The 23,155-nt window shown below is 35.4% G+C and overlaps 1 protein-coding gene across 6 annotated transcripts in view; it reads right to left on the reverse strand.

Annotated features, from left to right (window-relative positions):
- Nucleotides 1-9,014: 9,014 nt before the first annotated feature.
- LOC129004818 (sesquipedalian-1-like) overlaps nucleotides 9,015-23,155 on the reverse strand; it is a 65,724-nt gene continuing 51,583 nt past the window's right edge. For all 6 annotated transcript variants that reach the window (XM_054433481.1, XM_054433496.1, XM_054433472.1 and 3 more), the window contains exon 5: nucleotides 9,015-10,465. In XM_054433481.1, the coding sequence (XP_054289456.1) occupies nucleotides 10,345-10,465 (121 nt within the window). In that variant the 3' untranslated portion in view covers nucleotides 9,015-10,344. The remainder of the gene's footprint in view (nucleotides 10,466-23,155) is intronic.

The raw sequence follows: 23,155 nt of genomic DNA on the forward strand, positions 1-23,155 counted from the left end.
CTAACCTAAGGGGCTTAAAAACTCGAATGCATACAACAGAGCGTTCTACGTCCCTTGGTAAATAACCGAATCAAAACTGATAAATGCCGTTTCCTGTCGGTAACGAAATCAACACAACATAACCATTCATTGAAACCTGTTGTAAAGAAGAGATAAGAGGTGATATTATTTGAAGATGGGTTTGTTAAATATATATAGAATAGTTGGTAGGTATGTAAAAATGAAGATTAAAGGTTAAATAAATAAATATTCGTTCGTTTGATTAATATAACTGAAAAATTTGTACATTTTGAACAATCAGCTGTAATAACCTACAATCATGCGTCCACTCATAACGGTGTTTCTTTCGGCTCTCTTTTTAACGTCTTCGCGTCAAGTAAAAATAATGATTGTGGAGGGTTTCACAAATGTAGCTAAGGTCACGGGAGATTTTACGATGTCATCGTGATCTTCATGGATGTTCACGGATGCTGCTGAAATTGTTTCGCTATATTTTGTGTTTTAGACTTCGCTTTATCTGCAAACTTCCACTAATGAGTGAGTCTGCCTCCGTGCCGTGACCGGTTAATAGTTGGCCTACTTTAAATTTTAAATGTTTTGCGTGCGTTGTGTTTGTGTATTTATTTAAATGTTTTTAGACGACTATATCATGTATTTTTTTCTTGAAATGTATAGAATGTGTTTATGTTTCATTACATAAAAATTGTATTTCGGAAAAATAAATTTACAACAAAACGCATTAAGGAATATTTGCAAAAGTCAAATAAGAAAACCAATAATCCTACACCTTGAAAGGTGAGTTGCCTAAAGTAAACATGTCAATTTCAAAAAGCTGGCTATAGTGCAGCGTCGCAATTAAGTTAAAATTTGTATTTTGGTTTAATCAGACTAAAAATGTTTTAAAAGGGCATTACAACAAAAGGGCCTATTGCCATACAACAATAGCATTTTTGGTATTATCTAGGTTTATTCAGAAACCCCGCTCTTTGGTGTTTTAAAAAACATTGATGCAATTAAAAAAGTAGCCATCTTGGATGAAATTAATAATTTCACCCTGCAGATCGATATAACTAAAATTTCAATGGTGGCAAGAAAAGCCTCTAACGTGAATATGCAACTCAGAACGTACCAGTCGAAGGTAGACAGAAGTTTTGTTATAATATCACCCGGGCATTGTTAAAGCTAATTCCCTGATTTATGGCCCTCCCCGGCACATTAGGGGTGCCAATCAGTCGATGGTTCCGAATGGGGGAGGAAGTGAAAGTAGTCTCGGTGAGAAAGCGCGAACTGCTCCGATGTTCCTAGAAGGATATGGATGAAGTAGGCCTACTACACAGGGTGAATCACGTCAGGTGCCCACTATTGATTTCAGACAAACCGTTTGTTCCACAGTCATGAAATAAAAATTTTCCCACTAAACAAACTCAACTGTAACTTCAAAATATTTTAAATGTTTTTTATACAGAATGTACCAAACCCAGAGGTTAACCCGTTCAAAATATCACAATTATTGTCAAATAGGTGTAGCAAAATGTTTTATTTTTGGTTCTCTTTTTGGCCCTAAACAGGTGGGTCAACATTGTCTACAATATTTTCACCAAGCGGAATTTACACACATAAATAAAAGTGGCTTTTTGAAATACCGAGTAAAAAAGAATGATTAATCCTCGATATTATGCATACATTTCACTACGAAAAAGCATAAATAACATGGTGGGTCAACATTGTCTACAATATTTTCACCAAGCGGAATTTACACACATAAATAAAAGTGGCTTTTTGAAATACCGAGTAAAAAAGAATGATTAATCCTCGATATTATGCATACATTTCACTACGAAAAAGCATAAATAACTTATTCCTTGTATGGGAAATTCACTAAAAGCAATTTGTAATTCGCTACAACCGCTGATACTTGACATATAATCCAAAAACATAAAGCAACAAACTCATCTGCAATTGCATGATTGTGACTTTTTAGCCTTTATGTAAGGATGTAGGGATGATTGAACTTACATCTGATCTTCTCTCTTGAGCAAGCATTATAAAATAATCATAAGATGATTAACATCATAAGTGAAGAAGGCAGATGACCTTCCCTAAAAATACTAGATAAACTCTAGTGAAAATAATCGTACCTTTCACGTATTCTGGACACATTGAAAAAGACATCAATTAAACTTAAAAAGCAATAAGGTGCAGCACTAAAGATAACTAAGTTGTAAATAGTGAAGTGTTTGTACGTAAAAATGATTCTTATTGCTACCACAGGTTCTAAGAAAAAGTACCAGTACCAAAAACCAACGTTTACAGTTAAGAAAAGAACTATTAGTACTTACGACCAATTCAAACTGCCCTTCTAATCAAACTGTATTATTGGTGTTAATCCGTTGGCAAATAATAAATAAATACACAGGGGACAAAACATTGATACGTTAACAACGTAAAGCTTTAAATTTCATGATGGTTTGCTCAAAAAATCTTTCACTTGATGTGGTATCAGTACCGAAGTTATTAATCCCCCTTGTTTTTTTTAAGTTTTCGAAAATCTAAGTTATTTCCCATTAATAGCATTATTTGTAAGCAACTTTTAATGTTAACATATTAATGACAGTTTGAAGAAACCACCTTTATCCAACCAAAGGTTTCTTATTTAAAAGATTACGTAATCTTTAAACCTAACGTAGATCGGTATATCAAGGAAACATTCTGAGGAAATGTGACAAAAACGCACAAATCTGGGGTTTTGGACGTTTGTAGTTTTACTTCCTAAGTAGGAAGGCTATGTATTTTAAAAGTACCGATATCGTTGTAGAAATTTGGTTGTGAATAATTCGGCCTACGTAGGGCCTGCCCAAGAGATGGGCTATGGGCCAAGATTTGCGGTATGGTCCAGCGATTGCAGCACAAAGAGGTAAGAAGAATCCAAAAGTGACACATTGGAAAAGCGAGTTTAACTACATCTGTAAGTTAAACCTCTGTTACGATCACAGCGAAATCAGAAAGATCACAGCAACATCCACGATCACCAACTGCAGTTGTGTTTTTTTACTTTGCATTTTACACAACTGTCCTTGAAACGCAGTCAATGAGTGGAAACCTTTTTGTAAGCTATTGGTGACGATTATTTAAACAATTTAAGTTTCCCAGGACTATACAACACTGATTCACGGTCTTTTCCTTGGTTATCAAAACTCAAGTACAATCGTTGCACTTGCGATTAATTAAACCGATTAAGTAAGGCACAACGTTTTTAATCTCACTTAGTTTGGATGTGCTTACAAAACTTGATCGGAAATGGTTGCGGTACTGTATTTGTAAACAGTATTTAATGTAAACATATCAGTGACAGCTAGAAGTGGGAACTAATCCAAACAGCTGATCGTTATTTCATAAAATGTAATAGTAAACATTGAAAGAAAATTTGACAAAAATCGAACAAAATTGTGTTCTTGATAGTTCGTTATTTTGTCTTCAAAGAAGCGAAGCCATGTTTTTATAGCCAAAGACACTCTCACTAATCCAGTAAATACAGAAAATGTTTTGAACGGTACTCTAGTTTTCTAGGAGTAAGCAGCGTAAAATGACATTTTGGCGTCACAGACAGAATAACAGAATGGGCAGACAGACAGACAGACAGACAAACAGACAGACAGGCCGACAGAAATTGAGATAAGACTTGTTTCGGCTACTTAGACTATGAAGCGTAAAAATAACCAAAAACTGCATGATGCTAAGCAATGTACAGACATAACTGTAATTTTATTTATATAGATGTATATATACTAGCTGTGTGCCCGTTCTACGCCCAGGGATCTTTTAGTAGTCAGTTGAAACCTTCTTATATTAAGTACAGCAGTTCGTTTGCATATTTTCAGATATGCTGGCAAAACTATTATTTATAAACCTTCGCAAATACACAATATCTGATAATGTCTGACATATAAAATATCTGACAGTTTCAAGCTAAAACAAATGCTTCGCAATTAATGTTACCCGGATCGTGTTTGTCCATATGCTATATCCAATGATTAAACTAAAAGAAATGATTTATAGATCTATGAGGCATAGCCCGTATCGATGTTGGTAAATCTTATAACTTTTTATTGCTTTTGCATATCATAGAACCAAGTTTTTAAGAACCAACAGCTGACTAAATTCTTTAATTCCCTTTAAAAATGAATACTCATAAGGTTAACATGGGGAACTACAGAGCCACTGGGGCGAAGCCCGAAAGGATTTTTGAGAAAAGAATATGCCTATATGTTAATCGGAAATGTTAGCTGCCTATGAAATGTTTAGCGGAGAATTCTAATTTAACTATCCTATTGCCACCACTTTCTTAGCTGTAATGAAATGTTCAAAGTCAGTTTTTACAAATAGATTTCATGTAATTCTTCAATAATTTAAATGTAGTAGCTAAAAAACGTGTATTTAATTGAAGTAAATTAATATAGGCATATTTATATTCACTGTACTGTATATAAACAAATATCGATTGAGAAACAAACAATTACACGTAATAAAAAACCTCACTAGTCCGCTGCATTGTGATAGCTGGAAATCGTCGGAATAAAAACCGCCGCTACTAGATACAGAAGTTGGTACGCCTACAGCGCCCTCCACAGCTGCGCGCGCCGCTGGCACTGCTGCTCAACACATCCCCACCTAAAAGACGAGCAAGTGGTATGTCGGCCGGGTCGATTGACGACAAGTTGGTTTCTCGTATATAATAATTTAGTTTTACAGGCCGGTCAACTGGACTGACGATGAAATAACTTGTCGACGTACTGGTTTTCAGTATTTATCTATTTAATTAAAAAAGACGGTCTAGTGGCAAAACGACCAAGTATCTTGTCGGTCAACTGGTGGCCCCCCTTGTCTTTTATTGTTTTCATTATTACAATAAAATAGTTATATTTCATATTCAATAGTTAACATTCGGTTCAATCAGTTTATTGGTTTACACGTGGTATTCATACTTACTCACAAATGTAAACACTTTCCCAATAATGTCTAAATTGGCTTAAAACTATGTTCAAATCTGATTAGAAAATGTATTGCTAATTTAGTGGGAATGACCAATATAAAAAACGCAGGAAACAAGGCTAATAATTTTAACAATTTTATTTTAATCTTCAGAGGAAAAAATATAGGGCCATGGCATGCTTAACAAATCTGATTTAAAACAATTATTTTGTTAATTTAGTGGGAATCAACATCAAAATCACGGACGAAAACTCACATTTCCCCACTTTACCCGGAGAGAGGGATAGGCGGCCGGGACGTCATAGTTCTGTAGGGGTTTTCGTGTGGAGGACAAGCCAGCGGCTGGACTGGGGGGGTGTTGCCGCAACGACTCTCTCCCACTCCACTCAGATAGAGAGAGGGGTAGTCGGCCGTGACGTCACCGTTCGGTAGGGTTTGCAGTCGGGAGTCTTTGCAGTCGGGAGCCCTTGCTATCGCACCTCGTATCCACAGTATACTAGCAAAACAAAATACAGTACAAAAGGAAAAACATCAGTTGTTACTATTAAGCAAAGATTAAACTGAACTCGATACAGTCAAGGGTAGCAGTGTGGAGTGTGGGATCTGTTTATGACGATTAGATTACGGTATCTGAAATTTTAAAATGCAATGTAAAGGGAGGGAAACAGGTCCGTGACGTAGGAAGTGATGAAGGAAGTAGTAAAAGGTGAGCAGTCTGGAGTGTGGAAACTGTTTACGACGATTAGATTAAGATATCTGCAATCTTAAAATTCTATGGGATGGGAGGGAAACAGGTCCGGGACGTAGGAAGTGGTGAAGGAAGTAGTCAAGGTGAGTAGTCCGGAGTGTGGGAACTGTTTATGACGATTGATTTAAGATATTTGCAATCTTAAAATGCTATGGGAAGGGGGGAAACAAGTTCGCGATGTAGGAAGTGGTGAAGGAAGTAGTCCAGGCGAGTAGTCCGGAGTGTGGGAACTGCTTTTGAAGATTAGATTAAGGTATCTGCAATCTTAAAATGATATGGGGAGGGAGGTAAACAGGGCCGTGACGTAGGAACTGGTGAAGGAAGTAGTCAAAGCGAGTAGTCTGGAGAGTGGGATCTGTTTATGACGATTAGATTAAGGTTTCTGCAATCTTAAAATGCTATGAGAAGGAAGGGAAAAAGGTCCGCGACGTAGGAAGTGGTGAAGGAAGTAGAAAAGGCGAGCAGTCCGGAGTTCGGGAACTGTTTATGACGATTGGATTAAGGTATCTGCAATCCTATAATGCTACGGAAAGGGAGGGAAACAGGTCTGCGACGTAGGAAGTGGTGAAGGAAGTAGTAAAGGCGAGCAGTCCGGAGTGCGGGAACAGTTTATGACGATTGGATTAAGGTATCTGCAATCTTAAAATGCTATGGGAAGGGAAGGAAACAGACCCACGACGTAGGAAGTGGTGAACGAAGTAGTAAAGGTGAGCAGTGTGGAGTTTGGGAATGGATTAATGTATCTGCAATACTAAGACTGCTTTCATATTAAACTAACAATTTTACCTGAGCAAAGCTCGGTCCCCAGGTACTTTAAATTAATTGATCACATTTCAAAATGGCGGATCCAAGATGGCCACCTAAAAAATTACATCCGTCATAACCAAGTGAAAATAGGTCGACAATGAATGGTGGTCTATACTTATTTTTATCTAGCACTATTTTGAGATTATGGTCTTAGTTTGTAAATGCACAATGTTAAATTGGGCTAAAAATAAAGTTATAAAAAGTCCTTGTAACTTTAGAACAGATTAAGATTTTTTTTAAACTAATTGCGGCATTGTAATCAGCGTTAAATTCTAGTTTGGAATAATGGGTCACAACCCTACCTTTACATTTGAAAAAAAACTTTGTATCCAATATGGCGGATCCAAGATGGCGGCCAAAAATTTATACCCAGTCAAAATGAAGTACTTACTACCCTACAATGGTCTGACGTGGTCCGGAGTTGATATCTTAATAAATGTAGAAAAAAGTAGGGGGGGAACTCATTTAAAACTCACCCTGTATGTATATATATATATATATATATATATATATATATAAGTTTGTTGAGGGGAAAATCATAGGGACATTTATTAAAGTAGAGAGGGGAAAAAAGGGGAAATTTCGGTCCTGGTGAGGGGAGCTGCTATGTGCTCGTTGGAGCTGCTCGATGCAAAGTGGAAACACTGTTTGCATAGTCCTGATTACTTCATCTATGGTCCTGTTTTGCTTGGAGCTACTGTCGCTTCGCTAGAGCCGCGAGCTGCAGTCGCTGGGTACTGCTCCAAGACCAATCAGGAGCGATAGTTACATTTCTGATTGTTTTTATAGTGTAGAACATTTTGACAAGTTCGACGACCTTTTATTTTCACTATATGGCGTCGTCGGCTACCCGGACAACGCCTGGGATTAATTTAAATTTAGTGGTGAGGAGAACGACAGTTTGGCAGGTATTTCAAAGAAAAGTATTAAGTAAGTATTATGTTACCAGTATTATATTACAAGTTATTTTAATATAGGTATTTTTTTCATCTACAATACAATCAACAAAATATAATTTTCACTCTGTGAGGAGGTTGTTTATAACACTGATTTCCAATTCAAGTTATGCTTGTGTACTGCAATTTATGGAGAAATTGATTAATTTGATTACATTTTGGCTTGTGACATGGCAGTTTTGGAATGTTTCTCATAACAAATAACTATAAAGAATACTTTATTGTTAAGTTTTACCTGTTTTACTAAGTGAATTTATCGAATTTATTTAGTGACTTTATACTAAGTGCGCACTTTTGAGGTTAGGTGCACTGGCGGTACCATGTCTCGTGACGCCAGGAAGAAGAAGTTGTCGCTCCAAGCAAAACAGTCTACCACCGCGACTGTCGCCGAGCGGTTATTATTTATCCATTCTTAACAAAACAAATAAGGTAACATTGAAAACTACATAAAATTTACCAACTTTTTGTCTCTAGCAATTTTTTTGTTAAGTTAACGGTTTTCATGAAATTTGCCATCAAATGGCTGCCATTTTAAAACGGTAAATCATTTGGGTAATTTTAAACAAAGATAGGTCTTAACAAGATAAACATAAATTATGCAAAATCTCAATGCTGTATCTCAAACCTGTTAGGAGTTAATAATGTTTTTTGTAAAAAACACAGAAATACAGACAGACGGAAAACTAGGCACCACAGACCCATGTTCCTGTGGTGAAATGTGTTTGTCTTGACCTAAGCAATAACACTATATACATATGTCCAGAGAGTTAGACACCCTGTATAGCCTATATCAATATTTTTCATTCGAATGAGTGTAGAGCAGATAAGCTAAAGTGCAGCTGAATTTTATTTCTAAAAGCGTTGGTGGATTTGTAACTATTTTAATCAACAAATGTAAAGATCAAAATGTTTCTATTTTGTGTCCTCTTCCCGTTGCAAAGCACGCGGGTACAACAACTAGTAGATTACACCCTAGGGTGTACATTACACCCTGTACACCAACAATGTGGCCGGAGAGTTCAGGGGTGGTGCTTCTGGGTCAGGACAATATTGACGCAGCAGCCGAAGCAGACCGATATAGTTGTAGGGTCAATGAGACAAACCTGTGACGGGGATGTGCTCCTTGAACTGGGCAAGACAAATGACGAAACCACTTTTGCTGGCAAACTGAAGGCAGCTGTGAAAGGCCCGTGCGCTCGATCCTAAGACGTCAGTCAATGTTCGAGGCATCAACACATCACTATTTACAACATAATTTGAAGCTTTCAGACTGTTCTGACACATAAAATAAACAGTTTTAGCATACTATACAAAACACTAAGAGTTGCTCTCAGGTACGGTAACTACATCGTAGCACTAAGAGGGTTAAATATGCTTCCTCTTGTTTACAGGGTTGGTATGACCACTGGTTTTAAAATGATAATAAAGGCTTGGGTTCAATACATATTTTTGTAAATGTAGGCCACTGAAAACATTTACAGACAATAAATGAAACAGGTAAAGTAAAATGGCAATTTAATCTTTGGTACATTTTATTGTCCTTGTACATTCAAGGTAACCTACACTATGGTAATTTCTATATAACAAAATATAACATTATATTTTCTCTGTTTCTCTATTCTCTGAAGTAAATTTTTTGGGTTTGTTCTAAAATCTAGGTCACTTATACACCTTTAAGACAGGGCTGCTATGATTGCTTGTCAAGGCTAAGAGAACTAGAGATGTCACCATTGTCACCTGCTCCCTTCTATCCATTATGAACATTTTATGTAAGGTTTCTAATCACAAAGGTAAGCGATGGTACTAAAGGTGTCTTGGTGTCGGGTAAAAACCATCGTAAGATTTCAGCAGTGTGTCACATGCTTTATTAGACAAATAGATACGGTACTAAGAATACAAGGGTGCAAAATCCCAGTGTAGGTAAAACACACATATAATTAAATTATAATGAATTATGTATGTTTTATTTTTAAAGCGTCCCAGTGATTAACCATCATAGCAGCTCTGCCTACTGATACTGTATCTATATAATACAGTTAATAGATTCAGCACCCTGGTTGAGTTACAATATTGTAGGCTATATAAACAACAAACCTACTAAAATGCTTGTGCTCTCTAGCTGAACTCTCGAATCTAAAATTTGAGTGATTACATACAAATATTAATATGTTCTAGGTGAAATGAATGAGCTTTAATTGATTAGAATAGTTAATTGATTCTAAAATAATAATTGCAGTGTATTAGTTGAGTTTAACCATTTAACTTTACAGTGGAATCTCGATATCAGACGGTCTGCTCAATCTAGACATACCTGATTTTTTGGTCTGGAATGAGTCAAAAGATTAAATGCAATCAAGATGTATACAAACTAGAAATGTTAAATGGGTCAGATGTTAGAATGAATTGATTTATATTTCTCACTAGGGTCTCATACAATTTTAAATTGTTATTTTAGTAATGCTAAAAATGATTTTAATTTGAATACCGTACAAAGTTCCATTTTGCTTACTTAATAAATTGATGTCAATAGTAACATAACTAACATAACTTGTTGAAAGATAGTATTTCAATTTTTTGTTTTCAAATTGTAATAAACCTATTGCTAAGAAAACAATATTAGACATTATCCCATGCCCAACAGCCTGTGGGTTGGATTGTTGATTTGTCACAATTTAATATTTGGCCGAATTGTTTTAAAACATAAGTTTTTCTAATACAGGTGATGGATTTCAAACAGGTTTAAACAAATTTTTAAATTGTACAATGTAGACTTTAAGAACATTATATAATTTTTAAATAAATACTTATTAGAATATAATGACGTAAGATTGTATAAGTGTAAGTTCATAAGGATATCAGTGAGACTTGTTTTTTCTCTAGCTCCTGTTTCTGTCGATGACGCCACTCATTTCTGTCAGTTAAAATCGGTCGACCATAAGCAGTGTGCAACTCTCTGAATGTTATTCTGTAAACACAAAGCAAAAAACACTGTCAACACGTAACGTTTTGGTAGTTGCTCTCCTTCGGAGACACGACCAACTAAATTTGAATGATACAGTCAAGAAAATCACTTTCCGACTTGTCTCTAGCTTCATCCCATGAAAACGTAAACTATGGCTCTAACTCACTTGACTCCTTATCCCGCCATACTTTATCCGACACGGTCTACACCTTAACTGGAGGGGTAAAATAGCCCTGGCAAACCTTAACATATTCTACATCAATAACCCCTGTCCAAAATCCAGCATAAACCCACCATCAATGCCCACGATGACCAATGAATGCAAACCCTAAGAAGCAAAATGCTTATGGAGAATAGTCAAGACTTTGCATTTGCAATAGGTAGGTCGTCTGCTATCTAATTATTGGTGTAGTCTGTCTGCTTGTGAGTTCAAGTTTTTACAGTTATAATAAGTTTATTGTTGTTTTTAAAGCCCTCAGTACAAATAAAATGTCTAAGTTTGAGTTATACTACATATGCAATCGATAGTCTACATTTAATTTATTATTTAATTTAAACAGTAATTACTCACATTTCTGCAAAGACTAGGTTATGCATGCTGTATTTTGTTTGCATTAACTGAACAGTTCACACGTTTAAGATTGCATGGAACATATTTATAAATAACTGTTACGAACTAATTATGTGTATTCTGAATTAATAGTCAAGTAATCACTTAATTGCTTTCTAATTGAAATGATTTTGGGTTCACGAGTAGTGTTGTGATTGAGCATATTCTGACTTGAACTCCTGTTGGTACTTGGAACTGACAACTGACAATCAAATCGTCTGCACACAGGGAATGCCAAGCTAGTCATTTTTAGTTTCCATGAATCTGTTCTGTTCTTCAAACAGCATTGAATAAATCTTCTCATTCATTAGTTTGACATAAGCACACAATTTTATATTATTATATTCTTAAATTCTCATCCACTTCTTCATAGTTGACATGGAATTTCAACTTGAGCAAACCAAAAATGGTAAACCAAATATTATATACAATAATTTTAAATTCAGACAGAACTATGTTGCTAAAAGTGGGGAAATAACTTGGCGATGTTTTGAGAGGAACTGTAATGCTGGGATAAAAACTGATTCTGAGAAATCCACAATAACTTGGCGTAACTAAAAGCATACCGGACCTCACCCAGTGACCATAAGGAGTGTAGGACTTTCGGCCTGGGGTGATTATGAGAAACTTACCCTCCGCACCAAACAATAGGGAACGTGGGTAGCTCTGAGTCTGCTGCCCCCGAAAGATTCCCTGTAGGTAAATTTAAAAGATTTTGTGGGGTAAGAGGGAAGTAGGGAAGGGGTGATATGGGGTGTTTGACACAGCAAGCTGGGCAGAAACTATGAATAGGATTTGGTACTTCCAAGAAGGACCTGAGCCCCAGAGCAGGTATTAGATGGATTTAAATCTAAGTTTGGGCTAGTTTAGTTACAAACACCGTGCTAAAAATTGTATATTTATACAGTTTTAACCAATTTTAACGACGATTTGAAATGTGAATAATAAACGACTGAATATGTGTCACCTCAAAAAGTTAAAGATACCAAAACAGTGGGTATGTATAAATTGACCATCATATTAGATATAGATATTATAGTGTTATATATACATTATAGCTTTTGTAGATAGGCTACCGCAGAAGGTGGGCCACCGTCCGCCTATTGTCGCTTTAGCTTTCATAAATCATTAACGTTGACGATTTAAGTCTCACTAAATATGATTTCAAGGCATGTTTACATAAGAATCCATCCACTCAATAGTGCAACAATATTATCCATACAACAATTTCAGTTTAAAGTGTGAATTGTAGTTTAACAGCTGAATGTACATTCGTAGTACATTCATTCAGATAATTTAAACAAGAGACGTAGTATAAAAATAATGATAGGCCTACTTTAATTAAATGACAGTCTGGTGTAAGGTACAAAAAAAAACTGCAGTGTTTAAAATCATGTTTACTTAAAAAAAAACTACTTTAACATCTGTTAAAATCTTATCAATGCTCCTACTTGCTTTAAAAACTCTTCCATTGAAATGACATTTGCATTGTACTCTATACATTGTCTTTGTATTTTTTCTCGGGTTAACTTTTCCTTCTTATTTACCCTCCTTTCTTGCGGTGGTAGCAAACGCTTTGTTCTTTCCAAAGCTTCGTCCTTTTGTAGCGTTTCTACAACTGTCCAGAACGAAGCGTTAGCATGCCCAACCAGCAAATTGAATCGGTTGTTCCAGGATTCGCAAAAATTGTTTGTCCTATGGCCATCCTGGAGTGCAGATTCATGATGGTTCCAGACGTGGGGAGGAAAAAGAGCAGGCTTGTCAGCTCCTACTTTTCCATTGACGTAGGTTTCATCGAAATATAGGAGATCTGCCAGCTCCACTGGAGCACTCGCCCATAGCAGTAGAATTCCATCGGTGACATCTTCCTCTGGCAGAAAGGCAAGGGCGTCCATCATGCCGCAGAACAGTCTGATATCCGCCCTGTTCTTGTATAACGAAGCCAACCCCAACCCCTGTATGTGCTTCCACGTATTTTGACAGAGATGGAAATAGCACCCTTTAACTTTTACTACATCACCTAGAAGTTTCGTAATGGCGTTCATGGGCGCCTTCTCAAAATCCATCAAAATTGTATTTGGACGCACCAAATGCAGTGTATTTGGAGCCGCTGTCGTGCAGTAGAAAATGCCTTGATGCCTCTCCTCCAGTAATCGACCACTCGACGGGAATCTCTAAGTCGCACACCTGTTTCGGTAGCGAGGGTAGTGTTCGTTGTCTCTGTCGTCTGATGTCCCTCTGAACCGAAGACAATTTGGAGCACAGCTGTCCCTTTACGTCGTCAGACGTTTCCCGAAGTGTGGTTGCAAGGACTTGAACTGGTCGAATGTTAGGTTTCGTTGAAGCCTCCCTTAAATTCAGGCGTGCTTTAAGGACTTCTTTTGATACTTCGTTTGGAGGGTGTGAATGCTCTATGAAGTTTGTAGGATTTAAGTACTGAAACAGAAAAGAACATGTTTTAGTTTACACGATAAAACGGGCTTCTTCATATATACAGAATTAAAAAAACCTTTCGTTTTAACTAATGCTCACTGCACATATTGTCCCTTATTATTTGTGTTATTTAATTAGCAACTTACTGACAAGACTAATAATTAAGTATACTGAAGTGTTTTCGTAGGTACGGTTATTGGTTACAGTTATTGGAAGTTTAAAATTTAATTGTAAACAAACCACTGAGCCAATCTTTCTGAAATTTTTATAGTTTATTGGTAGGTTTATTATTTACATTCCCATGCATTTTAAAATTTTTACTCACAATAGTTTTTATGCTGCTGTTAATTTTTAAAACGAGTGCTAACATCGTTAATAAGACCCTAAACATTTCGTTAAAAATACCATCGTGTTTGTCGTGACACAAGAAATAACACCAATATGACAGATTTATAATGCAAACAAAGGTGTTTTTAAAACAGATTTATATTTGTAAACGGCGACTGGCAGCGGGCCGCCTGGTGTTGTACGATATTTCCCAGCCGGGCGGTAGCGCGTGCGAATCTGCGACGTAGCCGATGTGTACCTGACTACCACACTGACATTGCTTTGGTATTCACTCACGACAAACTACTGTGAAAATTAATTATTTAGTTTGAAATTTACATAAATTTACTAACAAAATATTCTAATTAACTAGTTATGAAACAAATACATTATAATACGTTAACTATGGTGGTAGGGAAAATCTACTTTGTATTACGAGCACCAAGCCAATTTATTGATTGAGCTTTTGTTTGATTGAGCTCGTTAAAAAATTATTAAGCTAAATGCCATGTAAATATTTTCCACCAGTATTTATTTAATGGTTTCTTTAATTTGCCATTTTTAAATAAACCACTGAGAGTAGAAATCGGAGCGGTCATCACCTTTTCCGGGAAGTGTTGCGTTAAGGCTGTGCATCTACAAATGTGATGGAATATGCGATGAGTAATGGAATGTACACATTAGCTCCTCCCTTTCTTGAACTATGGTCGCTATGGGAGATGACTAACCAAGCTAACCAGGTGGTCTTAGATTTTTACACTGGTAACATCTATTCTAAAATGAGTGAATACCGATGCAATGTCAGTGTGGTGGCCAGGTACACATCGGCAACGTCGCAGATTCGCATGCGCTCCCGCCCGGCTGGGAAATATTGTACAAACACCAGACGACCCGCTGCCAGTCGCGGGAGAAATTTTTGTTTACAAATATAAATCTGTTTAAAAAACGCCTTTGTTCGCATCAGAAATCTGTCATATTGGTGTTATTTCTTGTGTCACGACAAACACGATGGTATTTTGAACAAAATTGTTAGCGTCTTATTAACGATGTTAGCGTATCATTCAAAAATAAATATTGGATTCTCGTCGCGGCCAACGTGCTCCATCTATTGGTCTTATGTGATCGTTGGAAAATACATTGATTTTATTTTATTGTTAATTTCAATACATGATTATATGTTAAAATTAAAATCTAATCAAAATAACTGATTTATGATATTTTTGTGGTTAGTGCCTACCAGAAGAATCAGTTTACACTGGCTCTTGTCTGCAACAATGTAACAGTTACCGAACCAATGTGACAGTTTCAAAACAATAACTATACGCGTGCCACAAAAAATTTACATCTTGGTTATTACAATGGAATTTTCAATGTTGATATCATTGTGGGTTTTTTTGCCTGTATAATTTGCATAGTACTGATGTACGTGTTTGTAACTGTTTTTACAGTAGATTTAGATACCCACATTATTCTCTTAAGGACACCCTTAAGGAATTACCTTAAGAAGAACCTTAAGGATTAATGGGACACCCATGTACGCTGTTCACTCATTTTCCCTTTCCCTTTCCAAGTATTAATGGTTTTAGTTTTGCTTAGATTTAATACCAGGTCAAAATCTTTGTCAAAGTTGCCTACGACCATAGATTAAAAGAAGTGTCTATACTCCTTTTATCAATGCTACGACTAAGTTTTACAACATTTCGTTACAGCATTTTACAGGTTTTTCGTTAACCTTTCCCAGTAATTCACGGTCTGTTCTTGAATAAACAATAAAACATATTTTGAAATACAATCGAGAGAAATTCACCCAAGTTCACGGTCGTATAGTAAAACGCAATAAAAGGGTTAATGTAAAAAGTTATCATCAGTCATGAATTGTCTCTCTGTATGAATGTGTTTAAAATAAAATGTTTAAGATAAAGCTTTAAACCCCGTTTTCATATGTTTTAGTTAACATTGCACATGAGTGGAGTGTTTTCCAAAATCTTAACTTCTCAAAATTTAAAATGACGGCAACTTTAAAATTTAAACTAAAAAATCTTAAAAACTGTTTTTTTACAAGTGATTAAAAAAAATACAAGCACAACTTTTATTCAAAATTTTATTTCACATAATTTAAGGTAACTTTTAAACTTTGCGCCAAATTTCACCAAAATCGGAATATTTTTGCTCGAGTTCTTGCGGTAACGGACACACTAAACAAATTTGGCAATTTTGTTTATTTTATACTAATCTATCAACATTTCAATAAAAAGCAAACCGCAATACCTTATCTGTATTAGCAAACCTAGGTTCTCATTAAAATAAATGTTTTTTAAATGGAAAATAAATCTGACAATTTTCAGGGAATATTTTAGTAGAATCCAACCAGGTAAATGGAAATTCGCTTAGTCTGCAGGTTTGCTGCGGTGGTGGTATTTATTTTTACACTCAATTTATTTATTTTTAAATTGTTGGAAGCAAATATATTTATTCGTATTAATTTTAGTTTGCAACTTTTTACAGCTTCACATATCTTTTGATCACGCCTCAAGATATAAATATTTTCATAAAGGGTAAATAGGATACGTACTAGGATTATGGGGGTTTTGAATGGCATAGTAAATAGTCTATAAACGGCCTTGGATAAACATTGCCAAAACAGATCGGTGACTGGTCGAAACCCCCCTTTTAAACTGTTTGTTACGTCAGCATTTCAATATTATTTTTATAATTAAAATTAAAATTACAACTTAAAACATTATGACTAGTAACATAAAAATATTAACTTACCGGTTCCTCTTTGCACGTTGTCACTGCACCGTTGCAACTAAGATTTGTTCTCCTTGAACAACGCCACCGAATAGTTTCCGAATTTACCGTCTTCTTACTATAAACAAACCCACCTAAACACAAATTGATCTGGCCTCTTAAGCCAGTTATCACCTCAGGATCACTCTCCATACCGTACACTAGAACACTACGAACGTTGTCACTATGAATGAATGCAGAAATGAATGAGGGGTGGGATTTGGACATGGCTTAAATACTATTCTCAGCATGAGTCATGCACATCTTCCGGGAATCAACAAGTGGGGAGGGGTAGAGTGACAGAAAACATGAACCGTAATATGATTTGTTATGAAATCTATGATAATTATTATTTATAGTTTTCTATAGGGTGATTACAAATGAAATAGAGAGTTCGTGTTTAATTTACTATGCAGTTTGTCTATACATTTTTGTAATCACCGTGTATATTTATTCATGCTATCCTACGAATTTATATAATGATATAATTATAAGAGTTATGTAATTAAGTATTTCAGCAGAATCTAATCCGAAGAATTAAAAAAAGTGAAACATAATACTGTATAATAACTTTTTATAAACCATTTATAAATTAAATAAATTATTACACGAAACGTTAATTTTTTTTTTTTCATTTTTTTAATAATAAATTTTTTACATGGAACGTGTATCTATAAGTATAAAAGAGGATATTTGTATATATATATATATATATATATATATATATATATATATATATATATTTGTTTGTTTGGCAGTGATAAACTCAGACACCGCTGAACCGATTGCCACGAAACTTGGTACATACGTGTAGAATGTCATGGAATAGGTTTATACACCATCAATTTCGCGATCCGTCCAATCGGCTCCGCCCCAGTGGCTCTGGAGTTTCCCATGTTAACCTTATGAGAAATGGAATTAATGAATCTTAACAGCTGTTTCAATTAAACAAGTTGGTTCTGTTCTATGATGTTCAATAGCATTAAAGCTACAAGGATTACCAACAGGGTGCAGCACTATTATTTCTTTTACATTTATGAAAACAGCTAATTTGCAACCAAAAGGTAAGTGAGCGTAGCGAACGAACTTCAACCTGGAGGCGAGTTAGCGTAGCGAACGAGCTAACCTGAAGGCAAGTGAGCGTAGCGAACGAGCTAACCTGAAGGCAAGTGAGCGCTGCGAACGAGCTCCAACCTAAAGGTGAGTGAGCGTAGCGAACGAGCTCCAACCTAAAGGTGAGTAAGCGTAGCGAACGAACTTCAATCAGGACGTGATTGAGCCATGCGAACGAGATCATCTTGAAAATTAAGAAGTTAAACGGGGCAAAGCCCGCGGGTTACAGCTAGTACTGTATAATATTTGAAAAAGCATTTTTACGACGAATTAAACTTTTCCAAAATGTTTATACGACATACATGTATAGATAAAAGTTACAATTTGTGCATGTTAAATATTTTTTAAAGAAGTTAATTGTGTGACTCTATTTTAACTATTTTAACGTCACCAATCTTTATGTAATATCCGTCATATATCACGAACCGTAGCTTCAAAAGTTAATTAAGACTCGTTCGCCTTAGGATTTTAAACATTGAAACAAATTAAAAAGTTTTAGTATATAAAGAAACCAGACCACTCAACATGCAGAAAAACTACCTTTTTGAAATTGAAGGCTCCTTTCCACCCTAGTTAAAAATTGCTTAATACCACCTCACCATTTCATAGGTACTATACCTGTTAAAATTATGATTAACAAGTGTAGGCCTACACTTGTTTTTACAGTAACAAATAAGGTGCTGCGTAACACCTTTCATAATTTTTGGCTATCTGTAGCTTACTTAATGTAAAATGGTGTTTGCCGTTGGTGTTCAATAAATATATAAAACAAACAAACAACCACACCAATACCAGACAAACAGTTCCAATTGAGTTATTCGGCTTTTATTGAGTATAAAATGAAAAAAGCTATGCTAAACATAACAACAATGTATTGACGAAATTATTATTTTATTGATTTAATTGGCCATAATCCTCATGGTAAATCCGGAAAGGCAAGATATTTTATAGATAAGCATATATTTAAATCCTGCATTGGCTAATATCTGACATAGACTATTAAGATTCAAAATATTTTTTTTAAATACACTGTGCATTTCATTCAACATTCAATTTGCAATATAATAATTGTAACACATAATTCAACATTACGCATTTCCAACAAAAATTCTGTTGAATGGAATTAAATGTACTGTTGTTATTAGGTGAAATAACATAGAACAAGTAAGTATCCAAATTAAACTTTTACCTTTCAATCTATGCTTTTACGGCCAACATTTAGCGTACGCGGCCTACGAAATAAAGAATTCAAGTTAAAATTACTACAAGTATTTTGCATTTAAATGTTTCGTAATACAGTACAGTTAAATAGACACCTTCTAGTGATGAAATAAACTATTTTGTATTGATTTACTACTGTGCACGGACATCTGTTACTTTTATATTTAGTGTTCACGGCCAACGAAATAAAGAATTCAAGTTCAAATTACTACAAGTATTTTACATTTAAATGTTTCGCAATACAGTACTGTTAAATAGGTACCCTCTAGTGATTAAATGCACTATTTTTTATTGTTTTACTACTGTACACGAACATCTGATACATATTTAGCGTTCGCGGCCTACAAAATAAAGAATTCGAGTTCAAATTACTGCAAGTATTTTGCATTTAAATGTTTCGTAATACAGTACAATTAAATAGACACCTTCTGGTGATGAAATGAACTGTTTTGTATTGTTTTACTACTGTGCACGAGCATCTGTTACTTTTATATTTAGTGTTCACGGCCAACGAAATAAAGAATTCAAGTTCAACGGCCAACGAAATAAAGAATTCAAGTTCAAATTACTGCAAGTATTTTACATTTAAATTTGTCATAATACAGTACTAAAAATCACTATCATAATACAGTATTAAAAGAAGCATAAAAGATTTATTATATGTAGTAGGAATTTGCGTATTTTTAAATCTAAAATTTTGAAACAAAACTAGGTTTATTTGGGGCGGATATCCACCACCCGTAGACAACATCACTTCCTGAGTCGTTAATGCCAAATATTACAGCAGTATTCTAATACAATAGTAATGTATTTCCTAGAAGGTTTGGCTCCAATGTTATTTGCCCTGCTTCCTGTGTCGACGACCCTGTCCACCACCCCATAAGTATTTCCGGGAGATTCCTGGGATTTAGTGGGTAAAGTGCAAGCTCAGGTCAGGTACTTACTCCCGAGAAACCTACCCTTTACACCACATAATAGGGTCGGTCCAGGCCGAGTCAGGGGCAGCGCAGGCCGAAAGTCCGTTTCCCGACCATAAGGTTGTTATTATCTCCCAAATCTGCCAATCAGCAATCACCTCAAGTAATAGAAATAAAAAATGACTCCTTTGAAAATTCTACCCCACAACATTGCACTCTCAACCCTGCTTTAGTGGAACCTAACCCTACCCCCTACTGTGATGCACAGGAATCGTCAAATTTGTGTATACTAGAACTACAAAGGGAAAATATGCAGCTCAAGGAACAGATTGATACTCTAGACAAGCGACTGAAATGTGTACTTGATCATTCAATCGAATCAGACACTCGGTTAATGGAGTACACAGACCAAATATTCCCTGTACCTGACTACCAGACTAAGCCTATTAATCCAAGTGTGATAGATTGTTCTGTGCAGTGCGAGCCCTCAAAAACCGAAGCTGCTACATCTACCTCTGATCTTACCTCGTTCACAGGAAACTGCTCTAACAATGAAAACACTTCTAAAGAGAACAAAAATTAACCTTTGTTATTGCACAAAAAATTTGTTGTTTCTGAATTACTTAGTAACAATTGGCTTTCAGATGGGACAATTCAACCTTACTTGGACATGGTGAATGAGAGATTCTTAACTGAAACAACAAGTATCATAGTAAATCCACTAATAGTTCGAATGCAGTTAAGAATTCTTTTAGAACCACTAAGTTTAAAAAATAAAAAATAAAAATGTTGTGATAATGCCAATCAATGACTCTGAGGAGGTAAGCCAAGGAGATAGTGGGTCTCATTGGAGTGTTTTAGTTTTGGACAGACCTAAGAATAGGTTTTATCATATTGACTCTTCTAATGACCATAATCTCTCCTCTGCTAAGAAGGTTACAGGAAAGCTAACTGAATATCTAGGTGTTGACACAAGCTTATCTTCAATCAAGGGTCCACAACAACCTAACAGATTTGACTGTGGAGTTTTTTGCTGATGGGTCGTGGAGGCATTGGTTCATGATATAATCACATCTGGATCAATTGATATACACTTCATGTGAGCCGGTCAAGAGAGGAAGTGATAACCAAACAACATAAAAAAAGAAGCTACTTCACACTTTAATGATTAAAAAGGATAAGAAGTTACTTCATTCTAGTGAACCAGGAAAAAATATGTAAGGGACCCTAACATATGCTCTTGGACTCGAACAAAATAAAATACCCCCGCCGCAGCAAACCTGCAGACTAAGCGAATTTCCATTTGACTGATTGGATTTACACTGAAATGTCTACTTAAAAATATAACATTTATTCCCGATTTAAATAGAATTAGTTTAACAAGTACTTAGGTTTGCTGCTTCAGGGAGGGTAAAACTGTTTTTTTTTTTTTTTAAATGCTAATAGTTAGTAAGAAATAAAAACATTTTCCAAATTTGATCAAAATATGTTCATAAACAAGCAAACTACAACAGTTTACTTGTTCTCCATAAGAATAACATGGGAATTTTAAATTTACAATTTTTTGGAATTTTCTTCGTAACCATTAGGCGCATAATAACGCTTCAATATACTAAATTATTTGATGGGAAAAACCTATTTTTACCCCATAAAACCCCCCGTAAACCCCCGTTCCCATGGTCCGATCATGCTGGATCGCGAACTCGTTCGAATAAACGTAGGTTTACACGTTTGTACCAAATTTCATCAAAATCGGATCATTTTTGCTCGAGTTATCGTGCTAACGGACACATATATATATATATATAGGGTGTCCCACGAAGGGGTTTAAACGTTTGATTTTATATTACGTGCCCATTCATGCACCGAAGTTTATTAAACTTTACACAGTTTACAAAGTAGGTTCTAAAAATATTCTGGAAAAATTTCAACTCCCTAACCTTAGTAGAAACAAAATGGCGGCTTATTGAAAAATTTACCAATTTGCTTCCTATAAAAACTACTTTCACGATTAATTATCTGATTTGTTTACTACGTTGCGGTTCTAACGCTCATTGTTGAAGAACAGCTGTTTAATTGTAAAATGAGTTTTAAATGAACAGGTCTTGCCCCATTTTACGGTACCAGAAATGAATCAAGCATTCTTTCAACAAGATGGTGCACCACCTCATTTCGCAAATCCTGTTGAAGCAATTACTAAATGGCAACCTTCATGGCCGTTGGATTGGTCGTGGAAATGATTTTTTAGATTGGCCACCCCGATCACCTGACTTAACTGTTTGCGACATCTTTTTATCGGATTTCTTGAAGGAACAAGTTTATACCCACAGCTTCAATAATGATGAGGAACTAAAACGATCAATAGAAGAGGAACTTCGGATACCGCAGAGTTTCTTTGTAAGAGCTTACGAATCATTTGTTACGCGCTGTTATCAGTGTGTTGCTGTGGATGGGTTACAGTTTGAATAATTTTGGACATTAAGGTTTTCCATTAAGGCTATGTTCTAGTTTTAGCGAATTTCCCATATAGGGAATAAGCTATTACCGTAGTACTCATAGTAAGACCTGGACGCGGGACCGATTTTTTTTTTTGTTTTGAGGTCCCTAGAGGCCAAAAACACTATCCGTTCAAATTCATATATATATATATATATATTTATATATATATATATATATATATATATATATGTGTCCGTCAGCACGATAACTCGAGCAAAAATTATCCGATTTTGATGAAATTCGGTACAAACGTGTAAACCTACGTTTATTCGAACGAGTTCGCAATCCAGCATGATCGGACCATGGGAACGGGGGTTTACGGGGGGTTTTATGGGGTAAAAATAGGTTTTTCCCATTTTTGACCCAAAAAACATAAAATTTAGCAATTTCTTTCCAAACCATTTTGTAGAGCTTAAAAAACAAATAATTTAGTATATTGAAGCGTTATTATGCGCCTAATGGTTACGGAGAAAATTCCAAAAAATTGTAAATTTAAAATTCCCATGTTATTCTTATGGAGAATAAGTAAACTGTTGTAGTTTGCTTGTTTGTGAACATATTTTGATCAAATTTGGAAAATGTTTTTATTTCTTACTAACTATTCACATTTTATAAAAAAAAAACAGTTTTACCCTCCCTGATGCAGCAAACCTAAGTACTTGTTAAACTAATTCTATTTAAATCAAGAATAAATGTTATATTTTTAAGTAGACATTTCAGTGTAAGTCCAATCAGTCAAATGGAAATTCGCTTAGTCTGCAGGTTTGCTGCGGCGGGGGTATT

Source organism: Macrosteles quadrilineatus, unplaced genomic scaffold (assembly GCF_028750875.1).
Source record: "Macrosteles quadrilineatus isolate MER2022 unplaced genomic scaffold, UCM_ALF_1.0 Scaffold_1__1_contigs__length_201487025, whole genome shotgun sequence".
NCBI lineage: Eukaryota > Metazoa > Arthropoda > Insecta > Hemiptera > Cicadellidae > Macrosteles > Macrosteles quadrilineatus.